Source organism: Sinocyclocheilus rhinocerous, unplaced genomic scaffold, assembly GCF_001515625.1.
Source record: "Sinocyclocheilus rhinocerous isolate Xijiao unplaced genomic scaffold, SAMN03320098_v1.1 scaffold1300, whole genome shotgun sequence".
Classification (NCBI taxonomy): Eukaryota; Metazoa; Chordata; class Actinopteri; order Cypriniformes; family Cyprinidae; genus Sinocyclocheilus; species Sinocyclocheilus rhinocerous.
Genome location: NW_015666578.1, coordinates 417,133 through 436,047, shown reverse-complemented (window position 1 = coordinate 436,047; position 18,915 = coordinate 417,133). Strand labels below are relative to the sequence as shown.

Genomic DNA, 18,915 nt, shown 5'->3' with positions numbered 1-18,915 from the left:
CAAGAAAGAACAAGAAACAGAAGAGGCAGAATTTCCTCTAACTGAAAAACTGAAAAAAATTTTTTTGTAGTGTATCATATAATTCATTTGAAGAAGCTCTTCTCACATTAAGCAATAATGTTTACAGAATGCTCCAGAACTGTACAATCAATGCATATGCTGTATGGAACAAAATATTATGCGATGCTCTGAATGGTCATAAATGAATTGATCATTCATACAGTCTGGAATAAACAGTAACTCAAACTTTCATCTCATTTTATGGAGGCCTTGCATAGCCAGTTGACCACAGGGGAGCAATCTGGAGGTTTAGAAAAGCAGAATGAGACTCCAGCGGACAGCCCCCAGCCACATTCAGTCCCACAGTATCATGAACAGAACAAGGTTGTCACCCAGCAGCAGCATGCACAACAGCAAAAACAACAGCATCTCAATATTGAGAGAAAACGTCTCAGATTGCAGAGGAAAACTGCTCAGGAGACAGAGACTGTTGAAGACGGAACGTCACCGAGAAGTTCTGAATGTCTTGACACTAACATGAGGCAGCCTAGTGAAATGCCATCTGGAGCTGCACCATCATGTTCCACGGATGAGGCCCTCGAAGGTACACCTAGCCAGAAACGTGAGCGTAAACCTCAAAAACCCGGAAAGTATGTGTGCTCATACTGTGGTCGTGCTTGTGCTAAGCCCAGTGTGCTTCAGAAACATATTCGATCCCACACTGGAGAGAGACCTTACCCCTGTGCACCATGTGGGTTCTCCTTCAAGACTAAAAGTAATCTTTACAAACACAGAAAGTCCCACACTCATAGGGTGAAAGCTGGTCTGACTGCAGAAACGGAGGGACCAGGTATAAGTTGTTCAGAGGAGCCACTTACAGAATCAGATGAAGAAAGCCAACCATCTTCCTTTTTAGAAAAACAAACAATGTCCATTGAAAAGTCAAATGTCACAGAAAAGGGCTCTGAGGGACAGTTACAAGGTATAGAAGACTCCCATGCAGTTAAAAAGAGACTTGCAATGAGACTTAGCAGAGGAAGACGAACACCTATAGGATCATCTGATGAAGCATCCTCGTCGTTTGGTCTAAATAGCAAAGGTAGCACAGAGTCTGGCTATTTCTCTCGATCTGAGAGCACAGAAGTCTCTCAAGATAGTCCACCAAACACAAGTGCCAAAAGCTATGCAGAGGTCATCCTTGGAAAGTTTGGTCGCCTTGGTCATTTACAAAGGACTGCTCGTGAACAGTATGACAATCCTGCTGGGCAAGAAGGGAAAAGAATTCCATTCACTGTGCCTAAAAAGCAAGTTATTGACCACATAACTAAACTCATCACCATTAATGAGGCTGTGGTAGACACCAGTAAGATTGACAGTGTCAAACCCAGAAGGTTCTCACTTTCTAGGAAAAGCAGCACAGAAGTGAAGCCAACCTCTTCTAAAGAGTCCTTTCTTCACAGTCCAAAAGAATTAGATTTGAGTGCAAAGAGCAGTGGTTCTATTACTCTTGGTGTACCTTGTGAGAAATTTCAGCACCATTCTCTTAGTATCCAGCAAGCTGACCCAACCACCACTGCTCCTCTTCTAAGAAGTCACTCTATGCCCTCAGATGCAGGTGTTAGTGATGTGTCTGAAACGTCTCGTAGCCTTCGCCTTAGCCAATCCTTTGATGACCAGCAGTCAGTTCAGAATCGGCGTCATGGTATGCTAAGACGACAGCCTGCCATTGAATTGCCCATTGGTGCTGAAATGACCATGGAGGAACAATCCTATTCCAGATCACCATTTCATCCCTCAGTGCCAGATCCCAGCCAGAAACAAGAGTCATTTGAGTGTGATGCATGTGGAATAGTTTTTAACGACAGGGAGAGATATCAAACACACAAACAATACTGCTGCACGGTTCACATTTCTCAACAAACTGAAAGTCAAGTCTGTCAAGAGGAAGAGCCCACAAGAACACACACAAATCGTCCTGGTGCTTTTGCATTTAGAAAAAGAAGGAAAGAAGAAAGTATTGAACTTGAAGATCCTAATTTACCCTCTGTTTCTTATATACCACTGAAAGGATCTACACCATCTTGTGAACAGCCTATTAAAGGGACCACTGAATTGGGTCAAGAACATGGTACAGAAGGTGCTTTGAAAGGAATATCTGTCATACAGCATACTAGTTCATTTGAGAAACATGATAGTGCTTTAAAAACCTCTGGACCAGATGAGGTCTCACACTCTCATGATGTCTCTCACTGTTCTCCTTACTCACAATCAAAGCAGCAGGCAACTAAGCCTTCCTTCCGTAAACTTGTACGCCAACACAATGTCCAAGTGCCAGAAATCTTGGTCACTGAAGATTCAAACACCAACACCATAGCAGTATCATCCCCTCCAACTGTTCCTAAAATGAAGGAAATTGAAAAGGTCAGTGAGTTCCAATGGCCCCAAAGAAGTCCAACTTTGGCCCAACTTCCAATTGAGAAGTTACCGCCTAAAAAGAAACGTCTTCGTCTCGCAGAAGCTGCCCAGTCATCAGGGGACTCAAGCTTTGAATCAATGTCCCTGCCTCACAGCCCAAGTCAAGACAGTTGTGTGACTCATACCTCGAGTCGATCAACATCATTTGAAGAGGCGTGCAAAGGTGATGCAGATACGACACCAACTAGGAGATCAAGAGCCACTCATACTTTAACAATTCCTACAAATTCTCACCGAGAAATGAGGCGCTCTGCATCTGAGCAGGCACCCTATGTTCCTCAACATGCTAACCTTATTACGGAAACTCGCAGCAAGTCATTTGACTACAGTAGTTTGTCTCCAGATCGAACCCCTGCAGGATGGAGAGAACGGCGGAAATGCCTTCTAATGAGGCATAGTGCAGTGAGGGAACCTGCGGAGGAAGACCAATCTTCTAAAGTCTTCAACACCAGTTCTCCAACTAAAAGGACTAACACATCACCCAGCTATAGCCCAGGCACCTCCTACAGCCCAAACACCACCCATCGTGTGATGTTAAGCAATACTATTCACTCATTTGGTGAGAAGCAGATCATGCAATCACAGCATGTTTTATCAGAAAATACCCAGCAGTTTCATACTGACCAGCCCTCAGTATTGGGAAGTCTGCTTTGTGCATCAGGTGCTGCCAGAGCTCATTATTCTTCAATGTCGACAGGACTCAAGCTTGAAATTCCAGTGGAGAATGAATTGGTGAATTCTGATACAAGGGTCAATCAACCATACCTCACTCATTGTCACCATCAGAATATTGGTTTTGATGTTACTTCAAACCCAGAACTACTGAGACCTTTACCAGCCCAGAGAATTCCAGTCCGACTTAATTCACATCTTCCACATTATGCAGGCTCCATTTATACTACAGTTTCACAAACATTTGCCTCAAGTCCTCAGGATCCTTGCTGCTCTGGAGTCAGTTCAGTTGCAGTGGCCTCAAGGTTTGAAATCATGGACCAACAACCAATATCTGATGGACCTAAATCAGTAAGTGCTGGCGCAACCAAACGTGTGCTGTCCCCCAGAAGCAGTGAGGAGCTCAGCCCAGAAAGTGAGCAACAACAAAAACGAGTGAAAGAGGAGATGGACAGTCAGGAAAATGAAAGTGGAAATGATAAAGTTTTGATCGAATGCAAGAAGGAAGAAAGACTTGATGAGCAAAGTGTCATCTTCCCTATAGAACACAAAGAACCATCATTTCCGACTCTTAACACTAACGTTAATTTTAGCTGGTGCTATCTAAACTACATAAAGCCCAATCCATCCATACAGAGTGAACAACAAAACTCAGTCTATTCCTCATGGTGTACAAGTACCTGCAACCCATACCCTCCTGGCCTGACAAGCAAGGACATGCTAGCCCTGTTGCACTGCAGGCAGAGACATGCAGCACTTATCTACACCATGGCAGACATGTCACCCTCTCTTGACAGGAAGCAAGAAACACCTGACTCCCAAAAGCCTAACACGACTGAGGTAAATGTAACAACTCTTGAATTTATCTAGTCAATGCATGAAAATTCTTACATTTGCAGCTGTGTTTTGGAACATGGTTGCTAGTTCCTAGCTGCTCAAAGCTGGTCATTAGTTGTTTAACCAGCTACCATGTTCTCAAAACAGCTTGACCATTTTAAACTTGATTTTCTAACAGGAAGAATGACTGATATGCTAGATGACATTAATTTTATTAACTTGGGAGCTTATGTTTGTTTAGCTCAGTATTTTTAAATATATATGAGTGTTTTAGTCATTTAAAAGGTATTTTAATCTAATCAGTCCACATTCCAGTCTTTTTGTCTTTTGTATTTGTTTTTTTTTAACTTACACTTGACATGACAACGTAAAAGTAAATCAGTTCTAATGCTATCTGGAAAATGTTGAATGAGACTTCCCCCCATCTCTGTCTCCCTGGGCACCCGGAATAGGGTTGGTGAACTTGCCCGTGTCTCTCTCGAGTGTAGGTACATGCCACTCAGTGCACAGAAACGAAAGAAGCCCAGCAAGCTGAGTTGAAAGAGGTAGAAAAGAAAACAACAGAGGAGAAGGAGGATCAACTATCTACCTCCAAATACAGCTCACGGGTTCAGATTTGTGAAGGAGGGTAAGTCATACTAATATATAACACTTGTACAAATGCAGTGTGTAAAGGTGTGATGGTGTAGAGCCCGTCCACACGGAGACGCGTTTAGCTGTATACGTAAACATTTTGTATCGTATCTGCGTTTCGTTCAGATGGATCCGGCGTTTTGGGAGCCTGAAACCGCTATTTTTTGAAACCGAGTCCCAGAGTGGATAAATCTAAAAAAACACAACCTTGCGTTTTCGTGTTTACAGCCAATCCGTATATTTTGTGAAACGATGATGTCATCACCCCACATCTAGACCCTAGTCAGACAGCGCTACGTCACGTAACAGCAACAACAACAACAATGGCGGACTACATGCTTGTGTTCGTGCTGCAGAAGCTACCGAGCTTATTAACTTTACTGAAGCACAATCAAAAATTACTAAAGTAAAAATGCAAGGTTTATGTCTTCTTCTCTGTTTATAGTGTATCTCTGTGGCAGACTTACAGCGCCACATACTGGTCTGGCATGTATACTACATCGTTTTGAGTCGGTTTTGAATGGTTTCATGTGTACGCAGATATTTCTTGAGACGACGCCATGTTTACGGAATTTTTTTTTAGAACGAAGAAACAAAAATGATCGGATAGGGAAAGCTCTGGCTTCGTGTGGATGTGGCCGTAGATGATTGCAATATATCTTAGTTACAGTGTTTGCAAGGCAGCATTGTATATGAATACATATTTTGTTGCTTTTTTCACAATTTTCTGTAAGCAATTCAGCAAACCTCGATTCAAACTTTTTGTAGATACATAATCCTCATGTATGCTATCTATGTGCTGTCTGTTTTTGCTTTTTGTAAACATTGTACTTGCAAAATGTAATACTAAAGTTAGGCTTATTCGGCCATACATAATGAAACCAAGTGATAATGTCACTGAAATATTTGCATACTAATTTGCGATTCATCATGAAAACAACAAGGCCAACTCTGACATATATGGAAGCCCATTTCCCTGCAATTCATTGAATTACACCTTTCTTTCTCACAATTCTTGAGTTTTTTTCCCTCACAATTGCGAGTTTATATCTTGCAATTCTGAATTTTTTTCTTGCAAATTGTGAGTTATAAAGTCAGAACTGCAAGATGTAAACTCACAGTTGTGAGAAAAAAGAAGAAATTGCAAAATACAAACTCGCAATTGTGAGAAAAAAAAGTCGCAGTTCTGAGAAATAAAGTCAGACTTGGGAGATGTAAACTCGCAACTGCAAGTAAAAAGTCCGAATTATGAGATAAAATGTTGCAATTTCCTTTTTTTTTATACAGTGGCGTTTTTTTTTATTTTTTATACAGTGGCGTAAACACACTTCCATAGATACACCATTTCATTTAGAGAGAAAAAAAACAAAAAAACAAAAATTTATTTTTGATACCTTGCAAGCAGGTGTCAATTTTAATTCAAATCTGGCTTTTAATACTGACATAGATGCAGCAGCTGTGGTGTTTCTCTTCTCCTCATCCATCTGAAAGCTAGAGTCTTTTATTTCTGTCGTAGTTCCTGCACTGTACACCCTGCTCATGCTGTAAGTATGGTGGCTTTCTGTCACCAGTTTGTCAGTATTTTGAGCAGTGTTGTTCTTGCCCCGCTGCAGGAGATCGGTTGGTTGTCAGAGCCAACACGGACCGTCTGTTACACAGCCCGAGCCAGGAAACTACCTAGCCTGGCGGTCACTTCCTGTGGAACCCCACAGAGTCCCATTTACACCATACTGCATCAATGATTTTGGTCATTGAGCTGAAGGCATATGGAGATGGCCAAGATGCAGTAAACTCACATTTTGAGGTGTTTTTATATGAATGAAAAACCAATATCTAAGAGATTTACGGCAGTGGTTTTCAACTGGATTTGCTTCAATATCCAGTTTCTAAGTGGCAACCAAACAGTACCATTCCTGTTTGAAGTACAAAAGTAAAATGTCAATAATTCACTGCACAGAACATTGTGGTTAGCCATGTTTATATTATACTTTAAAAATATTAGAATTTAAAAATATATTTATATTATATTAGAATATAGGAACAGGATATGATAGATAGAACAGGAACAGGATATGATGTTATGCTTCTGGTTTTAAAAATAAAATATTCACGTATAATGATACTTTTTAAATCCGTTAAAACCGAGTTTAGGACACATTTCTGTCCCTTCAGAATTAAAAGACTGAAGTTAGGTGGTTTGTGAATCTTAAAATGGAAGCTCTGAGGTTTAACTTGATGTACGAGGGGAGTGATTTTGCGTGAAAGTTTAGAAAATGAAGTTAGTCAGCGTTTCAGGTGGAGGTTAATTACGTGGTTTCTGCACAATTTATCAACTCTTAAAAGGATATTTCACCCAAAAATGAAAATTACCCCATGATTTACTCACCCTCAAGCTATCCTAGGTGTATATGACTTTCTTCTTTCAGACGAATACAATCGGAGTTATATTAAAAAATGTCCTGGCTCTTCCAAGCTTTATAATGGCAGTGAATGAGTGATATTCAATAGTCCAATAGAAGCCCAATAAACTCCGCCAATCCATAATAAAAAAGTGCTCCACAGGCTCCGGGGGGTTAATAAAGGCCTCCTGAAGCAAATCAATGCGTTTGTGTAAGAAAAATATCCATATTTAAAACTTTATAAACCATAATCTCTAGTTTCCGCTAACTGTTGAATGCGCGTTAATGAGAGAGTGGCTTTTAGTAGTTTTTACTATCACTTTTTATCAATTTCCAAAAAAAAAAAAAAAGTGCTGACCCTAAATTTTTTACCAGTGGTGTATATTCTTACAAAAGATTTCTATTTTGAATAAATGCTATTTTAAACTTTTATTCTTTGAAGATTCCTGAAAAAAATGAGCACACCTGTTTTCAACACTGATAATAAATCAGCATATCAGAATGATTTCTGAAGGATCATGTGACACTGAAGACTGGAGTAATGATGCTGAAAATTCAGCTTTGCATCACAGCAATAAATTACATTTGAACATATTAAAATAGAATTGTAATAATACTTCACAATATTACTGTTTTACTGTATTTTTGATCAAATAAATGCAGCCTTGATGAGCATAAGAGACTTTAAAAAGCATTAAATTCTTACTGATCCCAAACTTTTGAAAGGTATGTTATTGGATCACATTAATTTCATTTTACTGTGTGAAGAACAGTAGTCTGTTACTTTGGGAAAATATTGTATACAACCACAAATTAAATAGCTGCATGGCCTAAAACTAAAACACTAAACCGCTCAAATTTGAACTCTATTATGGCTGTTATTTTTAAGAAAGCTGGCACACAGTTCTTGATTTGTACTCATGTTGTTGGTTATGAGCATCGGGTCGGGTCCAGGGTTCCCCCCCTCTCAGCTGTTTGGATTGGCACAGATGCCCGGACTCTGGGCACAGAGCGGCATTGCAAGAACCCCATGTTTGAGCCGGGGTGGTGGTAAAGGGAGGGGGGCCCTAGTTCTTGACATTATAAATGGCGCTTTGTTTGAGGTCAAGTGGAGGCCCCGTTTTGGGACTTTCTGGACACAAATAGGGTGGATACCCAGCCAGACTACCCGTGTGTGTCTGTGGGTAGGCGGAGGGGGTGTATATGGATATATATGCACTCGTGGTGTCTGAAAGAGGGACTGTGCCAAGCGTATTCCAGCCCAGAGGCTATGCTTCGCTGCTATTTTAATTAACCTAGAGGTGATGTTGAGAACTTCCAGTTTCAATGTCAACCTACAAGTGTTGTTTTCTGTTCCATTCTGTTTGTTTAACATAGAATAAATATTACTAGTATTGCTGATATGATTCACCTTTTTGTTGCACTCATTTCGGCCAGTTAAAGGGTTAGTTCACGCAAAACGTTGAAAATATTTGCTGAATTCGGAACTGCATACTAGCATACTACTCTTACTATTCCTGCCAGAGAAAGATATGGTACAAATAGTAAGAGTAGTATAGTATGTGGTTATGAATTCAGCATCTGTCATAATTTAATCACCAAACCCACATGTAATCACTTGAAATACAAAAATAAGTGTGCTTAATTATTGAATGTGCACTTGTATTGTACTTCAGATCTTACAAAAGTACAGTTTAAAAAAACAAACAAACAAAAAAAAAACTTTACTTGCAGGTAACAATTTGAATGAATGAAAAAGCACTTAAGTGCACTATCATGACTGTTTCTTAACACACTTAAGTACATTTTTAAAAATTATTTAATCACCAAACCCACATGTAATCACTTGAAATACAAAAATAAGTGTGCTTAATTATTGAACGTGCACTTGTATTGTACTTCAGATCTTACAAAATTACAGTTTTTAAAAAAAACACAAAAAACTCTACTTGCAGGTAACAATTTTAATGAATGAAAAAGCACTTAAGTGCACTTTCATGACTGTTTCTTAACACACTTAAGTACATTTTTAAAAAGCGCCCTTTATAATAATGTCAAATTAAAAGCTTTATTTTAAAGTACATTTTAAAAGAATGTTTTAATAATCTTTTGTCAACCTTTAAAGAAGTACACTTATTTTGTGTAGACTAACATACTAAAGCACATGTACTTGAGTATAGCTTTAACTGTAGTGTGTTGATATTACATTTAAAGTAAAAAATCTGTATAATGCACTTAATTGCAAATTCTCCATTACAAATCTTTATTTACAGATATATTTAAATACATGACACACACAAGTTTCATTAGAAATGACATTTTAGTTTCCATAAATGCTTGTCAGTACATTCAGTAGTACACTTTAACCATATTTCAAAGATAGTAGAAGTAGTTATGAAGTTACATATAAAGAAGTCCCACTTTAGGCTAGCTAATTGAATTTTTATACAATTAGACTATAATACAGTTATAATACAATTGCAATTAACATGCAATAAAGTGTCTGAAAATATTACATTTAGTTCACACTTAAGTATATTATTTGTATAACAAGTACTCTTTTAAGAAGTATGCTAAAGTGTTCTTTCTCAGAATGGTTCAGAAGGCTTTCAGAGTGCTGTTTTGAGAACTGTCAAGCTCCAAAAATGACAAAAGTAGTCCATGTAGCTTGTATGATATATTCCAAATCTTTGCGACGCCATAAGATAGCTTTGTTTGAGGAAATAAATTTCCCCTCCGCCATATGTCTCGAATCTCAATGCAATGCGTCAAGTTTGTCATCAATGATTATACACTGATCTCACAAGAAGACATGCAAGAAACGATGACATCTGACGTCTTAATTAATAAAACTTGTTCAGTTATTCTAAACAATATCTGTAATTCAAAATTTGTGTTTTGATTTCAGCCCAGTGTGTCCAGAATTTTTAGCTTTGGCCAAGATTTTTCCTTTCGGTACATTACTACTAAGTTTCTGACACTTCTGTGATGCTTGTTTTGTCATTGTTAAAGTTTAACAGCCCCAGTCCCCATTATGATAACTACTCCTGCCATTCTCCATGATTTCTATTCCCTTCCATGAAAGAAAGACATTTCTGGGTTATCTGTAGTCCTACCCTTTAGTAGTTCATCTGTTATCGGTCAGGGAAGGTTCACACAGCGTGTTCTTTCAGCTGTTATGTTGTGTTTTCCAGCTACAGGTCGAGTGAGGAGTATGTGTATGTCCGCGGCCGCGGGAGGGGCAGATATGTATGTGAAGAGTGTGGAATACGCTGTAAGAAACCCAGCATGCTGCGCAAACACATACGGCTGCACACGGACGCTCGGCCGTACGTCTGCCAGCACTGTAACTTCGCCTTCAAAACCAAAGGTACTGAATGCTGCACAGCTGAGGAATGGAGATTTGTGAATTTTAGTCCATATCTGCCCGTATAAAATTTTTGTAATATTATTAATAGACATTTATTAATTAGATTAAAAGTCAATACAATCTTCTAAAAGCCCTTCTATGTATGTTAGTGCACAACTAAAAGACTATATGATTTTCATTTACAGAAATAAATCCTAAAAATCAACATTAGTAACTTACTTTTCGCGCCATCAGTCACGCATGCTCCCGTTCTTGTGAATTCAGTAATTTGTTAACTGGAGACTCACTCTGACTGAATCATTTGAATCAGTGAGTTGTTGACTGGAGAACAGCTGCAATGCATGAATGAATTGTTCAGTGCGATTTGCAAACCGATTAAACAGGTTTATTGAAAATAATCGGACAGCGCTGTCGTGTCTCGGAGCGGGTGACGATTTCTCCAAAATAACGAGGAACGACATGTTTTTAAGAAATGTAGTGGAGTAAAAACTATGATATTTTCGCTTTGGAATGTAGTGAAGTAAAAGTAAATGTTTCTCAAAATAAAGATACTCAAAGTGCAAATACTTGAAAAAAATTTACTTAAAGGGTTAGTTCACCCAAAAATGAAAATTCTGTCATTAATTACTCACCCTCGTGTTGTTCCAAACCCGTAAGACCTTCGTTCATCTTCGGAACACAATTTAAGATATTTTTGATGAAATATGTGGGCTCTCTGACCCTCCCATAGACAGCAAGGTAACTACCACGTTCAAGGTCCAGAAAAGTACCAAGATAATAGACAAAGTAGTCCGTGTGACATCAGTGGGTCAGCTGTAAAGTTACGAAGCTACGAGAATACTTTTTTGTGCAAAGAAAACAAAAATAACGACTACTGCGTCACTTGTGGACGCGCGATCACGACAGTATCATGACGCGAGCGTGGTTCAACTGTAAAGTTGTGACGTCATTACGCCGGATCTGGGTCAGTGCCGGCGCCACCACACGCTCACTACTTTGCCGATCATCTTGGTACTTTTCTGGACCTTGAACGTGGTAGTTACCTTGCTGTCTATGGGAGGGTCAGAGAGCCCTCAGATTTCATCAAAAATATCTTAATTTGTGTTCCGAAGATGAACGAAGGTCTTACGGGTTTGGAACAACACGAGGGTGAGTAATTAATGACAGAATTTTCATTTTTTGGGTGAACTAACCCTTTAAGTACGGGAGACCGGGGCAATTGTAACACACTCAATTCCTCAAATCAGAAACAAGACACTTAATCTGCACATGCTCAGTAGGATTCTCTCTTTACCTGTGAAAAAGGAGCACAATCATTTCACCTCAGCAGAGGTTTTTAACAAAATACTGATTTTGAGGTATGAAAGTTACTTTTTGGATGTGTAGTATTTTTCTTCTGCTGTCTAAGGTTTAGATGACTGCGAATTTAAACTTACATAAATTTTTTCTCTAGTTTATTGATAAAAAATTAACATGAACAACCTATGCTAATATAGATGTGGCTAGCTAGCATACGAGATTTTATCATGGCTGCAACATCGGCGGAAATTGTAACAATTGCTTTTTGAATTCAAATGATGCCTGACATCTAAAAGAAGTTGAACCATATACAAAAAAAATTAAATTAAAACTTAGGTAACATTATGAGATACTACAGCAGTAAAGTGATTATTTTGCGGTAGGTTTTTATTTGATATATAGTGGGTCAGTATGACTTATTTTTCAGTGTTACAATTGCCCCCAAACACCATGAGGCAAATGTAACACTCTGACTTCATGCATTTAATTTAATATTATAGTCTTTGTCCTTATTAGTGAAAATATATCAATTGTATTATTAATTAGTGCACCTGTATTTGTTTCTTGTATTAAAAGATGACTAGTGTATTTCAAGTAGTCTGTGAGTTATGAAAGAAAAAGTAAAAAATTTTACAATTGCCCCAGTCTCCCCTATTGTAACGAAATAAAAATACTTCCTGTCCACCACTGCCCCGGACTAGCAGTACACTGTAAAAATGATTTAAGTTGTAAATAAAGATTATTGAAGTATGTTTTACAAGAAAATACTGTTTCACTCTTTTTGCTTCAAAATGTCACATTTAATTCAATGTGTTTCTTCTCAATTCTTAATTTTTTGTAAACTAATTTACGAAAAGGACAAACACAACAATATGCGCTCTACCTTTCTGTTTTAGTCAGAAATGTTGTAAACACAAGAAAGATAGGGGTTTTATTGTATAACAGATGTTATAATCACTAGATCTATCAGATGTTTTCTTATATGCACATGGTGAAGTCTACACCTGTAATCTCACCGGGATGCACATGATATAAATACACTTCTTATTTTCTTTTGTGTTCCCATGTTGAAACTGCTTTCCTCAGGGAATCTAACTAAACATATGAAGTCAAAGGCTCATGGGAAGAGGTGTCCAGAGGGAACTGCTCCAGGACCAGTCCAGTGTGAGCTTGAAACAGATGAAGGAGGTGAGAAAGAAAAGCATTTTGAGGAACTTTTGTGTGTGTGTGTGTGTGTGTGTGTGTGTGTGAGAGAGTGTGTGTGTGTGTGAGTGTGTGTGTGTGTGTGAGTGTGTGTGTGAGTGTGTGAGTGTGTGTGTGTGTGTGAGTGTGTGTGTGAGTGTGTGAGTGTGTGTGTGTGTGTGAGTGTGTGTGTGAGTGTGTGAGTGTGTGTGTGTGTGTGAGTGTGTGTGTGAGTGTGTGAGTGTGTGTGTGTGTGTGAGTGTGTGTGTGAGTGTGTGAGTGTGTGTGTGTGTGTGAGTGTGTGTGTGAGTGTGTGAGTGTGTGTGTGTGTGTGAGTGTGTGTGTGAGTGTGTGAGTGTGTGTGTGTGTGTGAGTGTGTGTGTGAGTGTGTGAGTGTGTGTGTGTGTGTGAGTGTGTGAGTGTGTGTGTGTGAGAGTGTAAGTGTGTGTGTGTGTGTGTAGTTATAGGGTAACACTTTACAATAAGGTTCATTTGTTAACATTAGTTAACTACTTTAGTTAACATGAACTATGAACAATACTTCTACAGCATGTATTAATCTAATGTTAATTTCAACATTTGCTAATGCATTATTAAAATCAAAAGCTGTGCTTGGTAACATTAGTTAATGCACTATGAATTAACATGAACTAATAATGAACAACTGTATTTTCATTAACTACCATTAATAATCTAATGTTAATTTAAACATTTACTAATGCATTATTAAAATCAAAAGTTGTGCTTGGTAATATTAGTTAATGCACTGTGAATTAACATGAACTAATAATGAATGACTGTATTTTCAGTAACTAGCATTAACAAAGATTAATAAATACTGTAATAAATGTATTGTTCATAGTTTTAAGATTAATAAATACTGTAATAAATGTATTGTTCATTGTTTTTTCGTGTTAACTAACATTAACTAATGGAACCTTATTGTACCAGTGTTACCAGTTATAGTTAAGCTCACCAAAGCCACATTTATTTGATTAAAAATACAGTAAAAACAGTAATATTCTGAATATATAACTACAATTTAAAGTAACTGTTTTCTGAATGTTTTCAGATGTCACATGATCCTTCAGAAATAATTGTAGTATGCGGATTCGATACTCAAGAAATGCTCAAGAACAGTGCATTAACTAATGTTACCAAGCACAACTTTAGATTTTAATAACGCATTAGTAAATGTTGAAATTAACATTAGCTAAGATTAATAAATGCTGTAGAAGTAGTGTTCATGCTTAAAGTAGTTAACTAGTGAACCTTGTTGTAAAGTGTTACCGATTAATTTGATTAATATATACAATTAAAATTAATATTATACCACAAGGATACATTAAACGATAATGGATACATTATATATAATGTACATGATTTCAGACACATTCTGTCTGTATTGTCAGTTACTTAGTATTAACTTCTTTTCATAGTTCTGTTAATTGAAAGCATTAAAACTTTCACTCTCAGTTTTACTTAAAAAAATATATATGATACGTAATATAATTAATCAGATTAATTGCAAATAATTGCATATAGCAGTATTTGTGGATGCAATGGATTACTGTGGCATGTGGATTTTTTTTATCATATGGTCAGGGGGCATGATTTTTATTGAGTCTTTTTTTGTGTAATTATTTGTGCCTAATGAATGCTGAGAGAATGACCGTCTTGTGCTGTAGGTGACGGTGATAAGCATCTCCTCGAGACGGAGCAGATAGAGGAGCATCAGTTCTCAGATGCAGAGGAGACAGATGTGGACGAGCCCGATGATAATGACGAAGGTGATGAGCAAGCTTCGTGCTCCTCCTCGTCATCTAAGACACCGTCTCTCTCCAGAGATACTCCTGGCTCCTGTGACGTCTCAGGCCTGTCAAACCCAGGCTGGGAGCAGCATCCCAAAGCGCCAGTCAGCATGAGCCCCCGGAAACCGAGCCACTATGGAGAAGCTGCCTCTCCTAAGACCACCAAGTCTATCGTAACCCTTCCGCACCTTGAACCCGCTGTAGGGAAGTGCTCGTCCCCCATCCGCAGCCTGTCTCCTGGCCTGCAAATGTCCCCCGCTTTACCACAGTCTCCTGGACGAGACTTGTCCCCTCTACGCTGTCCCTCTCCATCGTCCTGTCTGTCCTCTTTGTCTCCTTCAAACCGCCCAGTCTCATCGTTCCCAGAGAGACGTGTGTCCCCCATTAGAGCCCTGTCCCCCATACAACCTTCGTCTTCCAGTTGTCCACTTGCATTGAGTGTCGGGGCCAGTGTGACTGTTCAGTACCAAGCTGAAAGATCCAGAGACTCAACAAAAGCCTCTCCCAACAGACCAGACCTCAAGACCAAACCGGTGAGTGTCTGACTGAATGGTATAGGATTTTTGGTCCCACTTTATATTAAGTGGCCTTAACTACTATGTACTTACATCAGAAAAGAAGTACAATGTACTTATTGTGTTCATATTTTATTGCAAAACACTTTTGCTGCTATTGAGGTGGGATATGGGTAAGGTTAGGGACAGGTTTGTTGGTATGGGTAGGTTTAAGGGTGGGTTAAGGTGTAAGGGATGGGTCAACTGTGTAATTATAAATGTAATTACAGAAATTAAATACAGATGTAATTACATGCAGGTATTTTTTAAAATATAAGTACAATGTAAAAACATGTATGCACACAATAAGTGCATTGTACCAAATTATTAATTTAAATGTAAGTACATAGTTGTTAAGGCCACTTAATATAAAGTGGAACTGGATTTATTTTTATTTTTTTTCTGGCATACATGGTTTCTGTGCCAAGTAACCATGATGAAACACTGATAAAAGACTGAATGAGAAATGTATCTCTTTAAACCACCACATATAAAAGTGAAACGACCGTATCATTTATTTAACGTTTATTCTTATATTGGTCTAATCTGAAATAGTGGTTTCCAGTTTAAACCTGTTTTGTTCAGTTTGTTTAAAAGAAAATAACACTCCCCATAGAGAAGATAAATAAATAAATAAATAAATAAACAGTTTTGTTTAAATAGTATTTTTGCTTGACACCAGAGTGTTGATGTGCAAAACACAAATGGTTTGATTATTATTATTATTTTAGTACATCACTTTTTAGCATGAAATGTGATGCATATTTTAAGAAGACATTACAGTAAGCATTAAGGTCTTTTTAAATGGTCTTATTTACAGTTATTAAACTACATTAAATGTTGTCTATCAAAACGTTTTTAGTTTTATCTGAAGTGAAAATTCTACTTTTTAAATTATAGCATATTATAAAATTATTCTTAAAAAATGTATTTTATTGACCTACATTAAGTAACATTTTGGCTGAAGTCTAAAGAAAATATATTGATATATTGTCCTTATAATAAATGATCCTTTTACTTTGTATTAAAAAAAAAAAAATTCTTTAGGAAAAGATTAATATTAAATAAAAATTAAAAGCCAAAAGCTACAAAAAATTTGCACCAAACCATAAATGTAATGTGAGTAAAACTGATAAACTTAGTTATAACAAATTGTATTTTTTAGTTGGTCCAAAGTGTGTGTGTGTGTGTGTGTATATGTATATATATATACATGGCAAAAGAGGAACTCCCATTCACAAAATTCAAATCACAAATAATACTACTGATGAAAAAGAACGGGTTGAATGTTAACTACTTTCGTTTCCATATAACTATAAACTACGATAAAAGTTCATCAGCATGCATTGATTAATAGCATGTTGTAGCACAAAAAAAATAATAATAATAAAAAATAAAAAATAAAAAACCGTGCTCGTGCAACCAACTGAGAAAGTTAATCGCAAAAGAGCGACCAGTGGGAAGAATGAGTCTGGAGCGCTGAATTGCCCAGCTCCCTCTGTCACTCAGCACCTGCGTTCAAAATTCTCTGGAGCCGCCCCTGGTACATCGATGTATTTTTGAAAAGCAAAAATTAAGTTTGTCCGACTCTAAACCCAGTCCCCAAAAATTAGGTTATTAAATAAAAAAACTAGCAAAACGAGTTGCGCGGTGTCCCCACCACTTTTCAAAGCAAAGTTACGCCACTGAATTGTAGTAATCTAACATGAACATATTTATTTCATTTAAAGCAGCATTCCTAATCGTATTTTTTTTTTTAAATGTTTTTCATCTAACATCACCTAACATTATAACTTTATTTCAATTAGCAAAAATGATTTTAATAATAGTTTTAGTTAGCAGTAACAACAGAGTTTCGAACCGTGTGATCCAAGAGTCTTTTTTGATGTCAGAAAGATCAGATCACTATTTTAAGAAACACGCCACAGAATTATGGGGATGAACAGAAAAGATAAGTTCAGCATTTATATATTTACAGTAGCTTCTTAGACTGAACCATGTAACCCCTTACCATCTCTTTTAACAACCATTCACCCATGTGTCAGTAGTGAGTAAACTGGGTTTCTAGTTTTGATAACTAAATATGTAGATGCTTCTTTCTTTGTCTGAGTTTAAGTCCACTTATAGAAAGATGGTTTTTATTAGCGCACAAAATGTAATTAGTCTGAAAACAAGACAGACAAATATATCCAAGATAAACATCCAAAACAAATATCCTGATTCCAAAAGCACACCGTGTGTTATTTTAGTGTCACACCTTTATTAGAAATAGAAGCCAGGCCGCCGGTCTCTACATCCAGTTAAAGCCAAAACCTTAGATACTAACCCATGAAATGACGGCTGAACTTAAAAACATACACATCTGTTTACTATCTACTGTATGAAATACAGATTTGGGATGAACCAGGACTATCTTTAGCTGTAGCCGCAAAACAAGACTTACCACACAGTTTAGAAATAACGTCCTTTGCCTAGAATAAAGATGACTGCACTAGTGCTCACTCTACAATATACAACTGACCTCTTGGTGATTTCACTCAATTTTTTTATTTCTGGCTCCTTCCAAAGGAGAAAACACACAGTCCTCAGAGACGGAGCAGCATGACACAGTCTTGGCCTCCGGCACACGGGCGTCTCTCCAGGAACATGCAGCCCAGGGAAGGCCAGCGCGTGTTAAGTCACCTGCCCCTGCACTCACAGCCCCAGGTGATGATTCCCAGCCTCAGCCTCACCATTCCCATCGGCGGCATCCAGATGGTGCAGCCACGCTCCAATATGCTGCTCCGGAGCGCGCCTCTCAACCACAGCGTGGCCCAGATGACGGTCACCGTGCTGACGAAGAAGAAAGGGGCCGATGGGAGTCCTGCAGGGGAAGTTCCTCATCGCAGAAATCAGCTGATAGTGTTCACGGAGCCTGCAGTGGAGATGAGCTCTAAGAGCGACGCTTCCTCCGATGAAGACAAGGAGCAGATCCGGGCAGTGGTTCAGGCAGAGCTCGTATCAAAAAAGAGGGAGCTTCCCAGTGTTCCCATGACCACCTGGAAGAGTATCTCTCAAAGAAACAACAGAAAGCATTCTCCAAGTCCCAAGAAAGCTCAGCCGGTAGACGCTTCAAGAACATCCATGGATGCTAAGTGTTGAAGGAAAAGTTCGGCCAAAAATGAAAATGTTGTCATTATTTATGCCCACGTGTGTCATTACAAATCTGCATGTTAGGCACAATGTTCAGTTTTGCTCTTTCAGCACAATAAGCTTGTGGTCAACATGATCGGAAATTAACTGGGTATTGAGGCAAAATGCAGCCGAATGAACACAAATGCCCCCAAATTCAAGATAAGGGGGCAAAAACTGCCCCTGCACAAATAAACTAAATATATTATGGCTGTAAATGACTGAAAAGTGTTGTTTTTGGCATTTTGTTTAGATCTGCTCATATTGCGTCCGATTTCTTAGAGCCTCATAACCAATAACACGTTTCTGTTGAGCTTATGAGTGCAATGGCCAATCGGAGGCGTTTAGATTAGTCACCGCTGAAAATGCCAGAGTTTTGTTCAGTGTTTGCATTCACTGACTGAATTTTGCCCTCTTGCCGAATACTCTGATCATAAACAACAAAGTGCAGTACTACAAGATATCGTGCATATTCATTACCGTGATATGTCGCATTACCGAATACCGGCACA

General features: G+C 38.2%; 1 protein-coding gene across 1 annotated transcript; it reads left to right on the top strand.

The window, feature by feature from the left end:
* The first annotated feature begins 74 nt into the window (after nt 1-74).
* Nucleotides 75-18,609, top strand: LOC107732924 (transcription factor HIVEP3-like). The gene is made up of 6 exons (XM_016544363.1): nt 75-3,987; nt 4,473-4,612; nt 10,211-10,386; nt 12,772-12,873; nt 14,556-15,211; nt 17,801-18,609. The coding sequence occupies exons 1-6, from the start codon at nt 262-264 to the stop codon at nt 18,371-18,373; spliced, it is 5,373 nt and encodes a 1,790-aa protein (XP_016399849.1). The 5' UTR covers nt 75-261; the 3' UTR covers nt 18,374-18,609.
* The last annotated feature ends 306 nt before the right edge of the window (nt 18,610-18,915 follow it).